This window comes from Nannobrachium achirus (assembly GCF_963921795.1).
Source record: "Nannobrachium achirus genome assembly, chromosome: 7".
Taxonomy (NCBI): domain Eukaryota; kingdom Metazoa; phylum Chordata; class Actinopteri; order Myctophiformes; family Myctophidae; genus Nannobrachium; species Nannobrachium achirus.
Genome location: NC_137816.1, coordinates 62,272,407 through 62,289,685, shown reverse-complemented (window position 1 = coordinate 62,289,685; position 17,279 = coordinate 62,272,407). Strand labels below are relative to the sequence as shown.

The 17,279-nt window shown below is 40.7% G+C and overlaps 1 protein-coding gene across 1 annotated transcript in view; it reads right to left on the bottom strand.

Moving 5' to 3' along the window:
• Positions 1–17,279, bottom strand: part of galnt2 (UDP-N-acetyl-alpha-D-galactosamine:polypeptide N-acetylgalactosaminyltransferase 2) — a 69,332-nt gene that overhangs the window by 6,296 nt on the left and 45,757 nt on the right. The window contains exons 4-13 of the mRNA XM_080730507.1: positions 11,176–11,274; positions 10,017–10,084; positions 7,254–7,319; positions 6,507–6,628; positions 5,985–6,072; positions 4,193–4,280; positions 1,903–2,006; positions 1,255–1,381; positions 321–413; positions 145–228 (exon numbers count right to left, since the gene is read on the bottom strand). Coding sequence (XP_080586633.1) covers positions 145–228; positions 321–413; positions 1,255–1,381; positions 1,903–2,006; positions 4,193–4,280; positions 5,985–6,072; positions 6,507–6,628; positions 7,254–7,319; positions 10,017–10,084; positions 11,176–11,274 — 939 coding nt within the window. The remainder of the gene's footprint in view (positions 1–144; positions 229–320; positions 414–1,254; positions 1,382–1,902; positions 2,007–4,192; positions 4,281–5,984; positions 6,073–6,506; positions 6,629–7,253; positions 7,320–10,016; positions 10,085–11,175; positions 11,275–17,279) is intronic.

The window sequence follows — 17,279 nt, the reverse complement described above, 5'->3', positions numbered from 1 at the left end:
GTTGAGCCACCGGGGGGCGCCCCAAGTCAACTTATTTATTGTATTTTCCACTGTAAACAGGTGTGCACATAAGTAACTTATTTTTGATTTAGTTCAGGTGTGAGCCCCGAGAAATGACATAATTTCCTGTCCAAGTGTTCTTACCGTAACTCAGGATAGACATTCTCCAGGTACCATTTAAACGGCTTACAGGCTAACCTCTTCTTCATCTCAAGACGACTCTGGATACTAAGGAGAGAGATACAATGGGATCAGATCAGATGTAGGAATCACTAGTAGCTACTAGCTAGTGCTTAGGACTCATAACTAGTGGTTCTTACTTTCCATAGGGGACGTTTCTAGCTGAAGGTACAGCAGCGTAGTAGAAGTTCTTAAACTCGTCCATCCACACTTCTGCTGCCCTCCGTGTGTTCCTGAGAGAGGGAGGGAGGGAGGAAGGGAGGTTGAAAACACATGAACCCATTAAGACCTAAAAATGTCTTCTAAATGTTAACAGTTTTCTGTGAGCTTATGAATGCACGCCTGGTGGGTATCAAGCGTTAACCTAGCCATATGCACTGCAGGAGATAGAGCAAAAGATTATTGCGATTAAAGATATTACTGTGATAATCAACATCTGCTCAGAACTTAAAATGCCACTTTTGTTAACGGCTTGAAAATTACTGGCCAACAGAGCTTGTAGATCTGCCATTTTTGCCAATAGATTTGTGTAGAGTAACATAAGAGCCTACCAAATGTATACTCTTTACAGGTCCGTTTCATCAAGTACAGAGGGTTTAAGTGGTACTGAATTTGCAGTTCAACAAAAGCTAATTCATCTTCGTGGACAATTCAGTGACAGGGGTCATCAATATGTTTGTACACGGAAAGGATTGTCAGTGGCAAAGACTTGGACTTGGCAAATTTCTGTTTTACACAGCATTATAATGTCCTTATTTTATCTGTTTTACACAGCATTATAATGTCCTTATTTTATCCATAAGACCCAATTATTGAATGTCAAGTCTCCAGGTTCTCTTCAGAATATGTATGACACTTATTGACACATTATGACTCCACTCATACCAGTGGTTCCCCGTAACTCTGAGAGTGTACAAATGGAACCAAATAAGGGTCCATTGAGATATCTCTTTATGTGTTTTGTATTTCTGGTAATATTATTGTCTGCTCTGCCCTCTGTATAAAAAAAAAAAATTTTGTAAAAAAATGTCCACCACAAGCCAACATGGCAACATGTGTGTGCGAGTGTGGTACCTTGCGAAGACGGTTCCACTGCCTCCAGGGAAGGTGTATGGGTGCTGTTTTCTGAAGACGTGACCCACCCTGCTGCATGGGATGATCTCTAGACTGCCTCCACACTGCCACACACGGAACGAGATCTCTGGAACACACACACACAACAATAAACAAATGATTATGCGTTTTGTCTATGCTGTTTGAATATAATTGTCAAACCAGTTGCTCTACTGCTGTTTCCCAAACAGTGGGTCGGGGCCAATTTGTGGGTCGCGGATGCATTTCCGTGGGCTGAGAGTGAATGTCTCTTTATTTTTTCATATATTTTTAAAAAGCTTTTCTAAAAAAATAAAATAAATCACACAAACAGTTGAAAACACATTCAAAGATGATTCAAAAATAATGTCATCATGGATAAAAGAAAAACAATCAAAGAAAATTCCATAATTAGAAAACAAATGTTTAAGAAGTAGTGTACATAGCCGCTCTGCGAGCTCACAACGCGTTGTGAGCTTGCAGATCTCACAACGCGTTGTGAGCTTGCAGATCTGCAGTTTTCACTGGTTTGGGTCCCGGGGTAAATAACATCCGATTTCTCTTTTGGGTCTTGAGCTAAAATAATTTGGAACCACTGCTCTACTGTACCCTACTGTACTAAGTACTCACCCAGGTTCTCTCCTCCCCACACATCCATCATCATGTCGTACTTCCCCAGGCGCTCAAAGTACTCCTTATCCATGACGAACAGGCCTCCTGCTATCATAGGGGTCCTGCACAGACACAGAACCAATCATACGTTGTAAGGGGGATTACAACCAGGTGCTGGCTCGCCTAGTGTTCACATTTAACCTCAAATTCAGTTATTCTATGCATAATAGTCCCCAACTCATTTATTAACCACTTTCAATGTGGCATCCCAATTTTGGGAATGTCATTTTAGGCTTCAAACATTTTCTCTTTGTACCCCCAAACAAATAGCAAAAATAGTTGATCTACAGGCTCTCTTGTAGAAATTAGGCTAAAATGGTAACCAATCTTTTGCCTATTTCTTTCTGAAATTACGCCTCTGATAACAAACTTTATTGCAAACGAAAAGGAGGTCTTAATCATTAGCATAGGCTTTCCTCCATTATCGGTAGCCTACCGACAATACCGATAACCAATAACCATAAAGCATATGGAGAAGACGCACTAGCTTTAGCTTGACATGGTGACACTTATCAGTGACACACTTAGTCAGGGAAAACTAGCAGAATAACTGTCAAATCTGGGAATAAATTCCTTACCAAACAATTTCTTCACCAATGTGTTCGTAAAGGTGTCTACTAACATTTCAAACAAAGATTGAAATTCAACATCCCTAGCAAAATGTTTGACAGCTAGGGTAATTCTGGGTCTCATTCACTCTCATTCACCCAAAAAAAACTATGGTTTAGTGATGAGTCATCACTTTTCACAAGGTGTATGGGGTCCATTTTTGGCCCAAAGAATGTTTTTCGTGCAAAACAAATGCTTGCAATGGATTCAGAATAATTAAAAACACCTAGTTAGACCCCTCACACCCCACTTAAAGCAGATTTTTGGTGGTGATTTTGTTCCCTTATAGTACAGAGCAGGGGTCTTCAACAGTGGGTCCGCGACCCCTAGGGGGTCCGCGGAGGTACTGCAGGGGGTCCGCGAAATTATTGCTTAAAAAAAAAAAAAGATTTCAAAAAATGTTTTCTTTTTTTTTCATTATTTCTTTTTCATTTTTCGCATTTATGTTAAAAAATAAATCATGATTCTATCCATTTTGAATAGCTTGAATACATGATTACTATGCAATTGACAGATTGTTGATATTATTGACATTGGTTCTCAGTTAATAAGTATGTTTAGAAATGGTAGTGGTACGGCCCACCCTGCTCGCTGTAACTTGTACATGTTTAAGATAAAAAAAATATGTCGTAGCCCCGACCCCCCCACCCTACGAGGTGGTAGGGGGTCCCTGCTCCATCTCCCCATCAGTTTGGGGGTCCCCGGCCTGAAAACGTTGAAGACCCCTGGTACAGAGTATAGTAAGTGAATGAGACCCAGAATTACCCTAGCTGTCAAATATTTTGCTAGGGATGTTGAATTTCAATCTTTGTTAGATATGTTACTAGACACCTTTACAAACACATTGGTGAAGAAATTGTTTGGTAAGGAATTTATTCCCAGGGTTTTATTAAAATTCCCTGACTAACTGTCATGTACCCCCAAACTGATATCGTTGCTGTTGGTCAGAAACCTCCTATTTCCAATCTTTTAACGCTCCAACTTGATCATCACTACAGTGTCACACTGTAGTGTGACACTCTCTTTCTGGAAACAATCAAAAACAACGGAGCTTGATGCACAAAAACTAATTTCACCAACCGTTTCTTTTGACAATAAAGAGGATTCAGATTGTGTTCGTAGGGCTGTCACGATATGACATTTTACATGACGATTAATTGTCACTCAAATAATTGGCGATTAACGATTTAATTGTGTTTTTGTCGTTGATAATTACATTTCTGTTTGGCTTTTAGGCTTTGAAGTTGTACATGGTAGATATGACACATAACCTAAATATACAAAGAAATTACTGACATATTTGACAACTAACTACTTAAAAAATAACTTTGATAGTGGAAATAGCCGATCTACAAGCTCACAACGCGTCGCATTGTAGATCTGCTATTTCCACTATTTCGGAAATTTTTCAACATTCACGATTATGACGATTATCACAAAATAATTGCGATAATGTCAAATAATCACGATTAGACGATTATGTAATAATTGTGACAGCCCTAGTGTCACACTGTAGTGTGACACTTTTTCTGGAAACAATCAAAAACAATGGAGCTTGATGCACAAAAACTAATTTCACCCACCGTTTCTTTTGACAATAAAGAGGATTCAGATTGTGTTTGTATAAATGTTGACTCACTTGATGGGAGCGGTGGGGTTGCCCTGTCTGATTCGCCTCTGCTCCAGTGTCATGTAGTCCCATTTAAACACCAGGTTCCAGTCAAACCCTGGAGACCAACAACCAACCTTTAGATCACATTATTTGTGGAGGACATCGACATCTTAGGATTGGTTTAGGACAGGGGTTCCCAAACGTTTTTGGCTCAGGGCACCCCTATAAATATTTTTTAAATCCGAGGCACCCCTACATTATAATTTTCATTCCCCAGCACCTTATATTTATAGCATATCGTCGTTGTCGGGTGGAAACCTTGTATGTCCAAAACTGCTCGTTTTGTATTTATCATCTATAAAATGTACTAAACTAGTGAAAACAGCAGATCTACAAGCACACAACGCCTCGCATCGCGAGGCCTTGTGTGCTTGTAGATCGGCTGTTTTCACTAGTTTTGGGCGACAGTCTTGTATGATGAAGCAGGGCTTTGCTTTACCAAAAGACATACACATTTGAAACTTGGAGATACAAGGTTTCTGCCCAACAGTGACGATATTTTAGTGATTATGTTGGGAGGAAAACATTGAGATAATAGCCATTTTGGTTAGAACTGACTGAAAATAAGTTTGTACTTCAAGTTTAAAAGTGTCCAAATAAATTCCAAATATTATCAAATTATCTCGCGGCACCCCTGGACTGCCGTCGCGGCACCGTCGGGTGCCCCGTCACCCACTTTGAAAACCCCTGGTTTAGGAGGTTATAAGGGCACTTACAATTTAGAATTTACAATTCAGGCATTTAGCAGACACTCTTAATCCAGAGCGATTTCCATAACAATAAGTAAGGACAGCACATGGTAAAACATCAATACATCAACATTAACACATTGGGTGCCCCAAGATTGAGCCCCATTTATCCCCTCTCGATGCCCAGACAAACCACCATTGTATTGAATCCGGCCCTGCTGCGTCAATGCATGCGTCATGGCGTCACTTGGTCACATGACCGCAGACAGGATGTTGTTGAGTAACATACTGTATGGGCCAGTGTTGATCATAGCTGTTGATTGCCGATCAAAAGTTGGTCATTTTGCCGCAGCCTGCCACAGTTTTAGCCATAAAACAAACATCAGAGATAAAGGGCGTTAAAGATGGGGAACTGCATTGGAGTATATGGAGAAAAGCGGCCGCGCGATGCTCTCAGCGTCGATTCGAAGCAACCTGCGGTGAATGGGCTACATCCCGGCGTAGCCCCGACCTTACGGTGAGATTTAAAGTTGTTACTGTAAATACAGTAAACGCAGCAAACGCAGCGTGGGCCTCCAGCGACATCAAAGAGTTTGACGCGTGGGCACCCGCTGAGTTAATACATCAAATGCATAGAAATAGTAACCTAAAACGTAGGTGTGCCAATAATCTAAAATTCAAAACATCATCAAGCATCATCAATCAAAAATGCATAGGTGGAGTCTGAAGAGGTGAGTCTTCAGACCAAGGTGGAAGCGAGGGATTGAGTCTGCAGTTCAAACTGCAATGGGTAGTTTATTTCACAGTTTGGGGGCCAGGAGGACGTATATACAGTATTTGCCAGTTATCCTATTACAAATTGAAGAAACCTCTGTCTGTCAGTCATTCTGTATAATCCTCATTTTCCTTCCTCAAAGGGTTGAGAAGGTGATCTGAACTCTGCACCCGGGCAAAAACTGTTACTGTGTGTGTGTGTGTGTGTGTGTGTGTGTGTGTGTGTGTGTGTGTGTGTGTGTGTGTGTGTGTGTGTGTGTGTGTGCGTGCGTGCGTGCGTGCGTGCGTGCACATACCTCCTTTTAGATCAGCAGAGGCTCCGACATACTGAAAGTTGTCCATGTTGATGACGTCAATAATGGGAGACACAACCCTGCTCTTATCCTGAGAGAGAGAGAGAGAGAGAGAGAGAGAGAGAGAGAGAGAGAGAGATAAGGACAAGAAAAAAAGAATGGAATCCGATTGTCTTGCTCGAAAAATCAAACAAACGATATGCTTTGGAAAATGGTTGACAAGTCAATGATGGCGTGACTGGTGGTCAATGGGCTAAACATACCAGACCACTGGTATCGTACTTTAACATAGTCTCTGTCAACATACAGTAACATGTCATATGTCTGAAACTGTAAAATAAATTGCTAAAGAAGCAAATATACAAGCTCAAAACACAGTAGATCTGCTACTTTGGATGCTTTTGTGTGACGCTGTTTTATGATCAATAATTGTTGCAGTTTTTGTCACGTATTCACGTGTCACTCTTCTCTGTGTGTGTGTGTGTGTGTGTGTGTGTGTGTGTGTGTGTGTGTGTGTGTGTGTACCTCTGCCACTCTCTCCAGCAGGGGTTCGAGCCAGTGTTCGTTACATTCACAGTGGGAGTCTAGGAAGGTGAGCACCGATGCTGTGGCGGCGTCCGCCCCTCGTACCCGAGACCGCATCAGACCTGAGCACAACACCACATTTTAAACACCCACTCCACCAAAAACACTGCATTTATTTAGTTTGGTTTTTCCTTACATGTTCAAGTAGTCACAGAGTATTTTTAAAATTTTAGATCGAACGGACACAAAAAACACGTCTTGTTTAGGCCATGCAATCCATAGTCCTGACACAGAGTGCAAACCAGGAAGCGGAAATAAAGATTTAATTTGTATTCTCCACCAATGGGGCTGCTGGGTGGAGGTGACAGTTTCTGAACACAAGAGGGCGATATTAGACAAATATTATATAATGTTAGCCACACAGTGAACAGACTAAGAATTTGCCCAGACCCGACTAATAGACTAATAGATCTAATGACGGGTGGAACATCTGTTTGCCATGGTAACAGAGATGGGTTAAGAGGCATATATGTACAAACTCATGCCGCGCTGTGAGCTTGTAGATCGGCTATTTTTTAAATGGATTAAGTGGTTAAAATGCTTGTGATGCTAAATTAACACATTTTGCTGGGGACCACTTTGAGAACCAATGGGCTAAGCACTCAAGGTCCAGGTAGGACATAAAACCAGCTGTACTAGAGGTCCTGGTAGGAGATAAAACCAGCAGGTTTCCAGGACTCTTCTTACCTTCTCTACGATCATTTCTCAGCACTCGAACCTTCTCCATCTTCCCCAGCAACGCCCCGTCCTCCGCTGCAACACACAACGCACATTTAGTATGCATGGATTAAAGCTGAATAAAACCTCACCACTGAAAATGTTTCTATGGCCAACGCGTTCTAATGTGTCACCAAACAATTAACACAACATGTGACATTATGATGTTTTAGTAAAACCCCTTCCTGCTGTTCTACAGCAAATTTAACATCAAATGTAAATTTGCCAATGGCACACATGCAGTCAGTCAGTATACAACAATGAAATGACATAGAACACACTAAATGCATTAGAACACTATATAACAGTGGCGAATTTTCAGGACCTTCAGGGTATTCAGAGAAGACCCAGGGATCCTCAGAAGAAAGAAAATAATATTTTTATTTTTAAATAAAAAATATATTTTTATTTTTTATTATTTTTATTAAAATAATTACAATTATTTGTGTTGGTAATCTGTTAAACTGCACTGTTTCGCTCGCTATACTCGTAGTTGTTTCTTCCCCAAGTTCTGTGCATAGGGAGGGAGTGCTTGTGTGCTGGGGAAAATAACAGCCAATGAGAGATTTTTTCTACTGAGTCTCTGCGCAGATTACTCTCACTCGCAGGTCTTCCAGAATTCCCTGAGCCAGTTCCCCATAATACAAGCCTTGGTGTGGATTGTCAGTTTGATCAACCAATCATATTTTGAGGGCTCTGGTCAAGGGTATACGGAACACCCACGTTCAACCACCAATCAAAATGAGTCAAGTGACTACTGGCCAATCACAACACAGCTTTTCCGGGACTTGGAGTGGAACAACAAGCATGTTTCACACTCACTATGCACTACACGTGAAACTTGTAAAGTAAACAGACGCGACATGGCTGCAGCTGGAGTGAACGCTGTGGATTTATTATTATCGTTGCCTTTTTCAAGAAGACTGTTTTATGAAAAGATGGACAGAACTTAAAAGGAATGATAGCTTTATGAACCCATCTTTGAGAAATTCACCCAAAAGGACAGGAGGATGTTTTTCTTTTCTTCAAGTGTACAACTTCATTGGTGAGAGAAACTGAATTAATTTATATTGCTGGATATGCCGCTGTGCATTTAATTTCCATTGATTGATCATTGAAGAATGTATTAGAAGTTTGCAATTGGAAAAGGTACAGTTCCATGACAGTACAAATCACTGGTCAGCTAAAAGGAGATCCTAGTAAACCTTACAGCTTATTTACACAGGAACCACTTTATGTATCTCATATAACATTGAAAGACAGATTGATACACTTAGGCCTGTTTTTGTCTATTTAATGTGGGTCTTTCTTGACGTGGTCTTTCTTTACATTGATAGCTGGTGTTGTTACATGATGGTGGACAGTGCGTTTTGCTTTGTAAAGCACGCTATGTTAAATGGACGTTTCGATTGGTTGCGCTGGTTGTGTCTTGTGTGGCTCTGTCTGTCAGCAGCGCACATCTATTTAATCCTTATATTGGCATTGGTTTGGAAGTCTTGGTTTGGAGTATGTGTGTAGGTTAAGCCTACCCAGCGTGCTTGCCTTGTACACAGTCTGCTGTTCATTGTTAACCAGTTTTGTAAAAGAAAAAGAAGAATGAAAAAGGCATACAATTTGCGCGCATGTGCACGCGCGGGGGGGGGGGGGGGGGGGGGGGGGGGGGGGGGCGGTGGTGCGTCCCCGAAGGTCCGGTCCCTTGGGGCACGCATCGCCACTGCTATATAACATGCATTCCCATAACGCAGCAGCAGTGACCATGGGCTGTAGGCATTATAGTCAGGGGATATCTTTAGAAATAGTGTCAAATCCTGGAATAAATTCCTTACCAAAAAAATCTTCACCAATGTGTTTGTAAATGTGTCTAGTAACACATTTCACAAAGACTGAAATTCAGTTTCCCTAGGAACATCTTTGACAGCTAGGGTAATTCTGGGTCTCATTCACTCACTATACACTATACTATAGGGGAAAAAAATCACTCCCAAAAAATATGCTTTAAGTGGGATGTGAGGGGTCTAACTAGGTGTTTTTAATTATTCTGAATCCATTGCAAGCATTTGTTTTGCACCAAAAACATTCCTTGGGCTAGAAATGGACCCCCATACCACTGTGAAAAGTGATGACTCATCACTAAACCATTATTTTATGGGCTGTTTTTAGCCCAATGAATGTTTTTTGTGCAAAATAAAATGCTTGCAATGGATTCAGAATAATTAAAAACACCTAGTTAGACCCCTCACATCCCACTTAAAGCATATTTTGGGAGTGATTTTTTCCCCCTATAGTATAGTGTATAGTGAGTGAATGAGACCCAGAATTACCCTAGCTGTCAAAGATTTTCCTAGGGAAACTGAATTTCAGTCTTTGTGAGATGTGTTACTAGACACCTTTATTACAAACACATTGGTGAAGAAATGTTTTGGTAAGGAATTTATTCCAGGACTTTTTAAGATATCCCCTGATTATTAGGTGGTAGAGCTACTTAAACATTTTTCCCCAAACCTTTAGGTTGAGACCCAAAAGATCGATTAGACGTTTGCCCGGGACCCAAACTGTGAAAAGAGCAGATCTACTGTACAAGCTCACAGTGTGTCCCTTCGCGCCTTGTTGTGAGCTTGTAGATCAACTATTTACACTACTTCTTCAACATTTGTTTTCTAATTTATGGGATTTCTTTAGATGTTTAAAGAAATGACTTGGCCATGTGTGTGCACACGCCAGGTTTTTACTCACCATTGTCACTGTAGTCGTCAACTAAAATGATCTCTTTGACCAGGTGGACGGGGCTTTTCTTCAGAACACTAGAGAGAAGAGATGTAAAGTCAGTGTTAAAATCTCACCTTCAGACACATTTCAACCCAGGCAAGGAACGCATCATTACTTTAACTATTAAAAAATAGCAGATATACAAGCTCACAGTGCGGCACCGAGTGCGACGCTGCGTGCTTGTAGATCTGCCATTTTAGAAAAATCTTCTTTGAATATCTTTGACCCGATTCTATAAACGTCTTTTAAATCCTTCTAAAATCAATGGTTCTCAAACCTTTTCATGTCAAGGACACCCAAAATTACCAATGTATTTTCCCCCCATCTCAAAATATGTTGTTCCAGGGACTCCCCCACAAGCAGTGGGGGAGTCCGCTCCTATTTTGCAATAGCTAAAGTATAAAATAATTCCATGTCTTAATGGGTTAAAGTCTCCCCTCTAGACACATTTTAAAATATGTAAAATAATAATATCGTTGCTATCGGACAGATCCCCTGTATCTTTCCATATTTCAACTTTTATAATTCTTCCCTTCAAATTTAAAATGGATATTTCACTTTCAAAAACAATAATGGGTCATTTTATCGTCTACTCTACACAGACTTTTTGGAGCACCCCGGACAGCATGTTTCTATGCCAGTGGTCCTCAAACGGTTTCATGTAGGACCACCAAAAATGTATTTGGCCGTGGACCCTCATCTGAAAATATTTTGTTCCAGGGTCCCATAGAAGCTTTCAAAACTATACTCAAAGATTTGGTAAAGTTTTCATGATTAAAAAACAAAAAAAAAAAAAAACATAATAGCCAAAGCACAAAATAATGCTTTTTAGCTCAAATCTAAAATGACACAGATGCTTTCCCAGTGTGAATGGGGTTCCCAAACGATTTAGCTAACGACCCCAAAAAATAAATTAGATGTTTGCCTGGGACCTAAACTAGTGAAAATAGTCAAATAGTTGTGATGAGCTTGCACATTTCACTACTTATGAAACTTTTTTTGAATGTATTTATGGAAATTATACGATTTGTTTCATTCCATTTACCAAATACTTTTGAATGGAATTGAATTGTTTTGATTAATCTTCTGAAGAAAGAAATATATACGTATAATAAAACAGTCCTACCTGACGACTGTTCGCAGCAGAGCAGAGCGTGCTTCATTGTGGAAGGTGATGACAACACTGGAGGCTGGGAGCTCCGACTGCCACTGTTTATGTTTGCAACTGCACATGCACGCACGCACGCACACACACACACACACAAACACACAAACACACAAACACAAAAAGTAGAAAGTATTCATTATGCAGAATGTCCTTTAAAATGTATAAAAACTTCTTGAAAATGGCAGTACTCGAGTTCGTAAATGCATCAACGATGTGATTATAATCCCTTTCTAATCATGAATAAAGCCTTGGCCTGGAAGAGAGGTCATCAGGTGGTTTCCCCAACCTTCTTGAGTGTTTCGACCCTTAGCCACAACACTCTCCAGTTGGTGGGTCAGAAATCACTGCCCAGTTAATGCCTTAATGCACTAGCCTTCCAGCTAATGTCCTCCTCTCCCCTATGCCAGAGCCAACAGGAGGCTCTCTCTGCTGCGTGTGTTCTTGGGAGAATGCAGGCACTCAAGCCCCTTTTCCACTGACATGGCCCAACACCACACCACTCCACACCGCCCACTTGTGTCAGGTTTTCCACTACAGGGACCTGGGTAGAGTGGTGTGAAAGTGGTACTAAACGTGGTACTAAAAAGTATCCAATCTAGAGTAGGTCTGAGCTAGGCCAAACAGGGCCAAGCACTTCATAATGACTGATCACTCACTGACTTTGCATTTAGACCACCAGGATATAGTTGTAATACAAGAAAATAGATTCTATTGTTTTATAACCACTATTATAATCTATTATAGTGTATTATAGTTATCATAGTAATACATTAATACTTTATAGTGTATTATAATCACAGTTCTAATCCATTATATTGCATTATAATTAGGATAGTAGTAATACACATTTATATTGTATTATAATCACAGTTAAAAGGGTCAATTTGTTTCTTACCAATAGGGGTACTTTTGTGTAATGGAAAATGTAGATATTTGTATGTGGTGTGGTGTGGTGTAGTGTGGTGCTAAAGCTGCTGTCGAAAGTCTCTAGGACTATGGTTTGCTTCCTGCCTAGGCTCCTCCTACGTCTCACCAGACCGTTCCGTCTGTGCCTGCGTCTGTCCTAGTCCACACTAGGGATGAGACGATACGCGATATTATCGTTTATCGTCATAAAAAAAAAAAAAAACACTCACGATAATCGTATCGTGGAGCTTTAATTTATCGTGAAATCGTCCTCCATCATGCACTGGGATCAATTCACCTTTTATTTGCCGAGCTGCATATCCGGCGGTACCATTCAAACCCTCTATAATTGGTAAAAGGTACTTATAACATACTGTACGTACTTGATACAGTCTTTTTTTCACTCTCTATCAAGCCGATAGATCTACAAGCTCACAACGCTTGTAGATCGGCTATTTTTTGGCACATGTTCCAACCAGGATAATGGATTTTGATTATCGCGATAATATCGTAAATCGCGATTTACAGATTTCTTTTGTCACAATCATCGTGATATGACATTTTCATATCGCCCCATCCCTAGTCCACACTTGGCCTCATGTAATGTAGGTACTTAGTTACTTCACATCACTGGTACTCACACAAGACACAGACCTAACAGACAGAAGCAGCACAGCTGGAGTTAGAGAGAGTGAAAGTGCTACTTCTCCAGTATAAAGTAAAGTGCCCACATACTTGCTGCAGCCAGTTGACCTATTTTAGGAGCCAACCGTTGCCTGCACATTATGGGCACAGTGGGTGAATGTGGATGAGGCAATATACGTTTGTGGGGAGAAGAAAATATCCACTCACTGTGAGAGAGCAGCTATGTCAAAATCTAAGATCACATTAGGATTTAAACCACAACAACGTGGAAGAGGTCAGTGGGACTCACACCAGTGTGTCGGTGTGTGGCGCTTGCCAAAGATAGTCGAGCTAAACGCTCACACAGCATCGCAGCACTTGTAGATTGTCTATTTTCGGTGAGGTGACACGCCGTCATGTGGCAAAGTATGAGTTAAAGGCTTTGAATTAAAAGACAATATTGACGAGTTTTCCACTGGTCTCGTCAGCGGAGCTGCTTTGGAACGAGGAATAGTTGACAACGCTCCACACGTCCCAGACTCTTCTCCCTTTTGGCTCGCAAACAGTGGAACAAACTCCCCAGTTAGAACTGCAGACTCACTCTGATGTCATTTCTACCGTAATCTGAAAGGTACTGTAGTAGGGGTGTAACAATATAGTAATTGAATTGAAAAATCGATTTCAATTTGCAATGATCTACTATATCGATATGCAAACAGCAAAATATCATAATGTTTGGCTTTGTATCGTATCGTATCATTTTACAATGCAGATAATTGGTATTGAATCGTTTTGCAATGCAAATAATCGATTGTATGGAAACTACGGTAAGTATTTGCACCTTGTATATTTAGGAATCGAACCCAGGACCTTCTAGCTGTGACTGAGGCGACAGCACTACCGACTGTGCCACCGTGCAACCCGGATGCAAGATTATTTATATTAAGTAATTTTGATACCATGTTATTTAGACAGATGCTAGGTTCATTACTTCACAGATGGATTATTAAATCACTGAGGCACTGCGCTGTCTCTCTGCATTTGATGTATGTGTTTACCTTGCTTACTGCAAGTCACTCTGGATATAAAGAGTGTCTGCGAGATGCCTGCGTTGTAAATTTACTGTGAAACAGCGGGAGAAAAGTCCAATAAAACATTGGGGGACAGGGGGGTGATATGCTGCTGTTTCACCGTAGTAATGCAACTTCCATATCCTCCTAGAGCCCTAGCTAAGACTTCTAGCTAAGTAGGTTCAGAATATATGAATACAACAAGACACATTCAGTACTGCGCGCGCACACGCACACGCACGCACACACACACACGCACACGCACACACACACACACACACACACACACACACACACACACACACACAAATGCTCTACTGCGGCTGTGATTGACAGACTGTAGGGACAAATCCCATGAGATTAAAACACTGCAGAGAGAGTGTGTGTGTGTGTGTGTGTGTGTGTGTGTGTGTGTGTGTGTGTGTGACACACACACACACAGACAAATCCTCTGTTGACATAAATTTGAGGAACATGGCTGAAAGGGGAGAGGAGGAGAAGAGAGGAGAGAATGGAGGGGAGGGGAGGAGAGGAAAAGTGAGGCAAGAAGAAGAGTAAAGAGGAGTGGAGAGGAGAGGAGAGGAGAGGAGAGGAGCGGAGAGGAGAGGAGAGGAGAGGAGAGACCCTGCACATTGTAATACAGTGGTCAGCAATTGGTTCCAAATATCACATGATTTACGTTAGGGTTGTGGCCAGGAGATGGTCGGTTCGTTCATTCATTCATTTCATTTCATTTCATTTGGTTTCATTCATTCAATGCCTAGGCCGGAACAGTGGCTGCTTGTGACCATAAAGTTAAATTAGAATTACAAATGCTAACTAATTAGCTGAGTGCTTTCCTACTGTAAGTGTCATGGTGTGCAGATGGAGAATGTTGTGGTCGGTGGGATGAGTTGACTTTTTTATTTTCCTGCTACAGGCAGCGTGTCCGCTTATTATTAAGCAACTTTGGGCTTGTTTCTAAAGTGCAGTTGCTTTTTTGGGCTTGCTTTCCTTTTTTTTTTTCATTAAGTATGCACAATACAACAATATACATTGCATAAATGGATTCTACAGGAAATATTACATAAGGATCAACTGAGAAAAGTTTGGTACACTCTTTAATCAGGTTTTTACAGCGTTTGCCCTGTCCATCAAAGCTCATGTTGCCTGCCATGCTATGCTATCACCACTAGGGCGGTCACCATCCTCACATGTTACTGGACCATTTAATTGTGTTTCTGTCATTTTCTGTTTGGCTTTTAGGATTCGTAAACAGAAACGTGCACACTGCACAGGGCAGATAAATTATGACAAATAGCTTGCATAATTTAATAACGTTATACAGAAAAGGAGGGGGAAAAAATGTGGAAATAGCAGATCTACAAGGGCTGAAAAAAAAACATGACTGTATTGTGCACATATGTAAATACATAGTGCATTGGCTGCTGCTGTTCATTCAAGATGTGTCAGCAATCAGCATTATACTGGCAGGGAGCAAAGCAGTGCCTCCTTAATGCCTGTACAGTAGGTTTACTGAGGCAAGAGGAGGTTTGTCGACAGGGGCGGTTATTTGCACTACGCAGACCACGCAGTTGCGTGGAGCCCCGAGGCAGAGGAGGGCCCCCCTGAGCTGGCCCGTAAAACACAACACAAGATATCTGTCTAGCAAACACCAGCGCTACGTTGGCCCTTCTCTCCCTCTCCCACACACACACACCACGCGTACACTCTCAACATGCAGTCAAAGTCCGTTGAACCGACGTGTGAAGAATGCAGCAGCCAGCAGCTAACGGTGAAGCATGTGTCAAGTTAGAGTAGACGAAAGTCAACCCTTGACTTCTGGTCGGTGGACTTCAAAATACATTTTATTTTATTTTAAATTATTTGTTTTTTTTTTTTTTTTCTCTCACAGGGGCGGCCCCAAAATTCTACATTGCTTTCACTAACAAACTAAGCCAGTGTTTCTCAAACTTTTACATTTCAAGGTCTCCCCTCAACTCTGACAGTGTACAAATGGAACGAAATGGACCTTGTCAGGGTTAGAGGGATATTCCACTTTCAAAAAAACTTTTGGTCGTTTTATCGTCTAATCAGGCTTTTGTGAACACCCTGAACAGTTTTTAATTTGCTTCATTCAACATTTAGATGTTTGATGTAAATGATATCGGGCCCTGCAGGCCCAGGGCCTCTCCCCATACACACTCATTGTAACTTCAAACTCCATTTTAACCATGATAGATTCATTAAAAACACCCATTATTTTTTTCTGTTGACTCATACTACCCTCCTAATACGTGAGCAGGCCGTGTTTTTTCAATAATTATTATTTTTTTTAAATTGGGGGGAAATGGAAAAAATGTTATACAACAAAACATTATTACAAATAATTGAAAAATGTTATTGACAAAACACAGCCTGCTCACACATGGGAGGGCATTATGAGTCACCAGAAAAAAAAATGTTGTTTTTAATGAATCTATCATGGTTAAAATAGGAGTTTGAAGTTACAATGGGTGTGTATGTGGAGGGGTTCCAGGGGGTTTCTATTCTTCCTATATTTACATCAAATATCTAAAAAACAAATGAAGCAAATTAAAAACTGATCAGGGTGATTCCAAAAGCCTGATTAGACGATAAAATGACCAAACGTTTTTTTTTTTAAGTGGAATATCCCTTTAATTTGGTTCCATTTGTACACCGTCAGAGTTACAGACTTGTATGGGTCAATTTAGAGTCCCTGGAATCCACTTTGACAACCACTGAAATAAGCCATTACAATTTCGTTAACAAAATGAAAACTAGACTGAAATGTTATAGGAGCGACTAGTGGAAAAGAGATCCAGAAGAACTAAAGGACAAGTAATTTTAGGTTTGGTTACACTTGGGCATCGTTGAAAAAAAGTTATTCACTGTCCCATTGACTTCACTACACAGGAAAATAATACAAAAAAATAAATGTGAGGGGTCATACTAGACGTTCTTCATGATTCTGAATCCATTGCAAGCATTTGTTTTGCACGAAAAACATTCTTTGGATTAAAAATGGCCCCCCAAAACTGTGAAAAGTGATGACTCATCACTTTTCACACTTTTGGGGAGGCCGACATTTTGCCCAAGGAATGTTTTTCATGCAAAACAAATGCTTGCAATGGATTCAGAATTATGAAGAACCCCTAGTTTGACCCCTCACATGCTACTTAACGCAGATCTTTTTCATTTTTTAATATTCTTTTTTTCCTATATAGTAGAGTCAATGGGACAGTGAATATACAAATGTCCATAACTTTTTTTTCGCAATGTTTCCGGCAGAGCAGGCCTCTCATTCTGTGGACCTTAATGACCAAACTAATAGATAAAACAGAAATAAAAGGTACAGCAAGACATCACAGGTCCAAACCTATTCCTTGAGCTTTTTGGCCTGTGGGTCCCCGACTACCACCAATCGAAATCGATAAAATCAATAAAACGATAGAAAGCAGT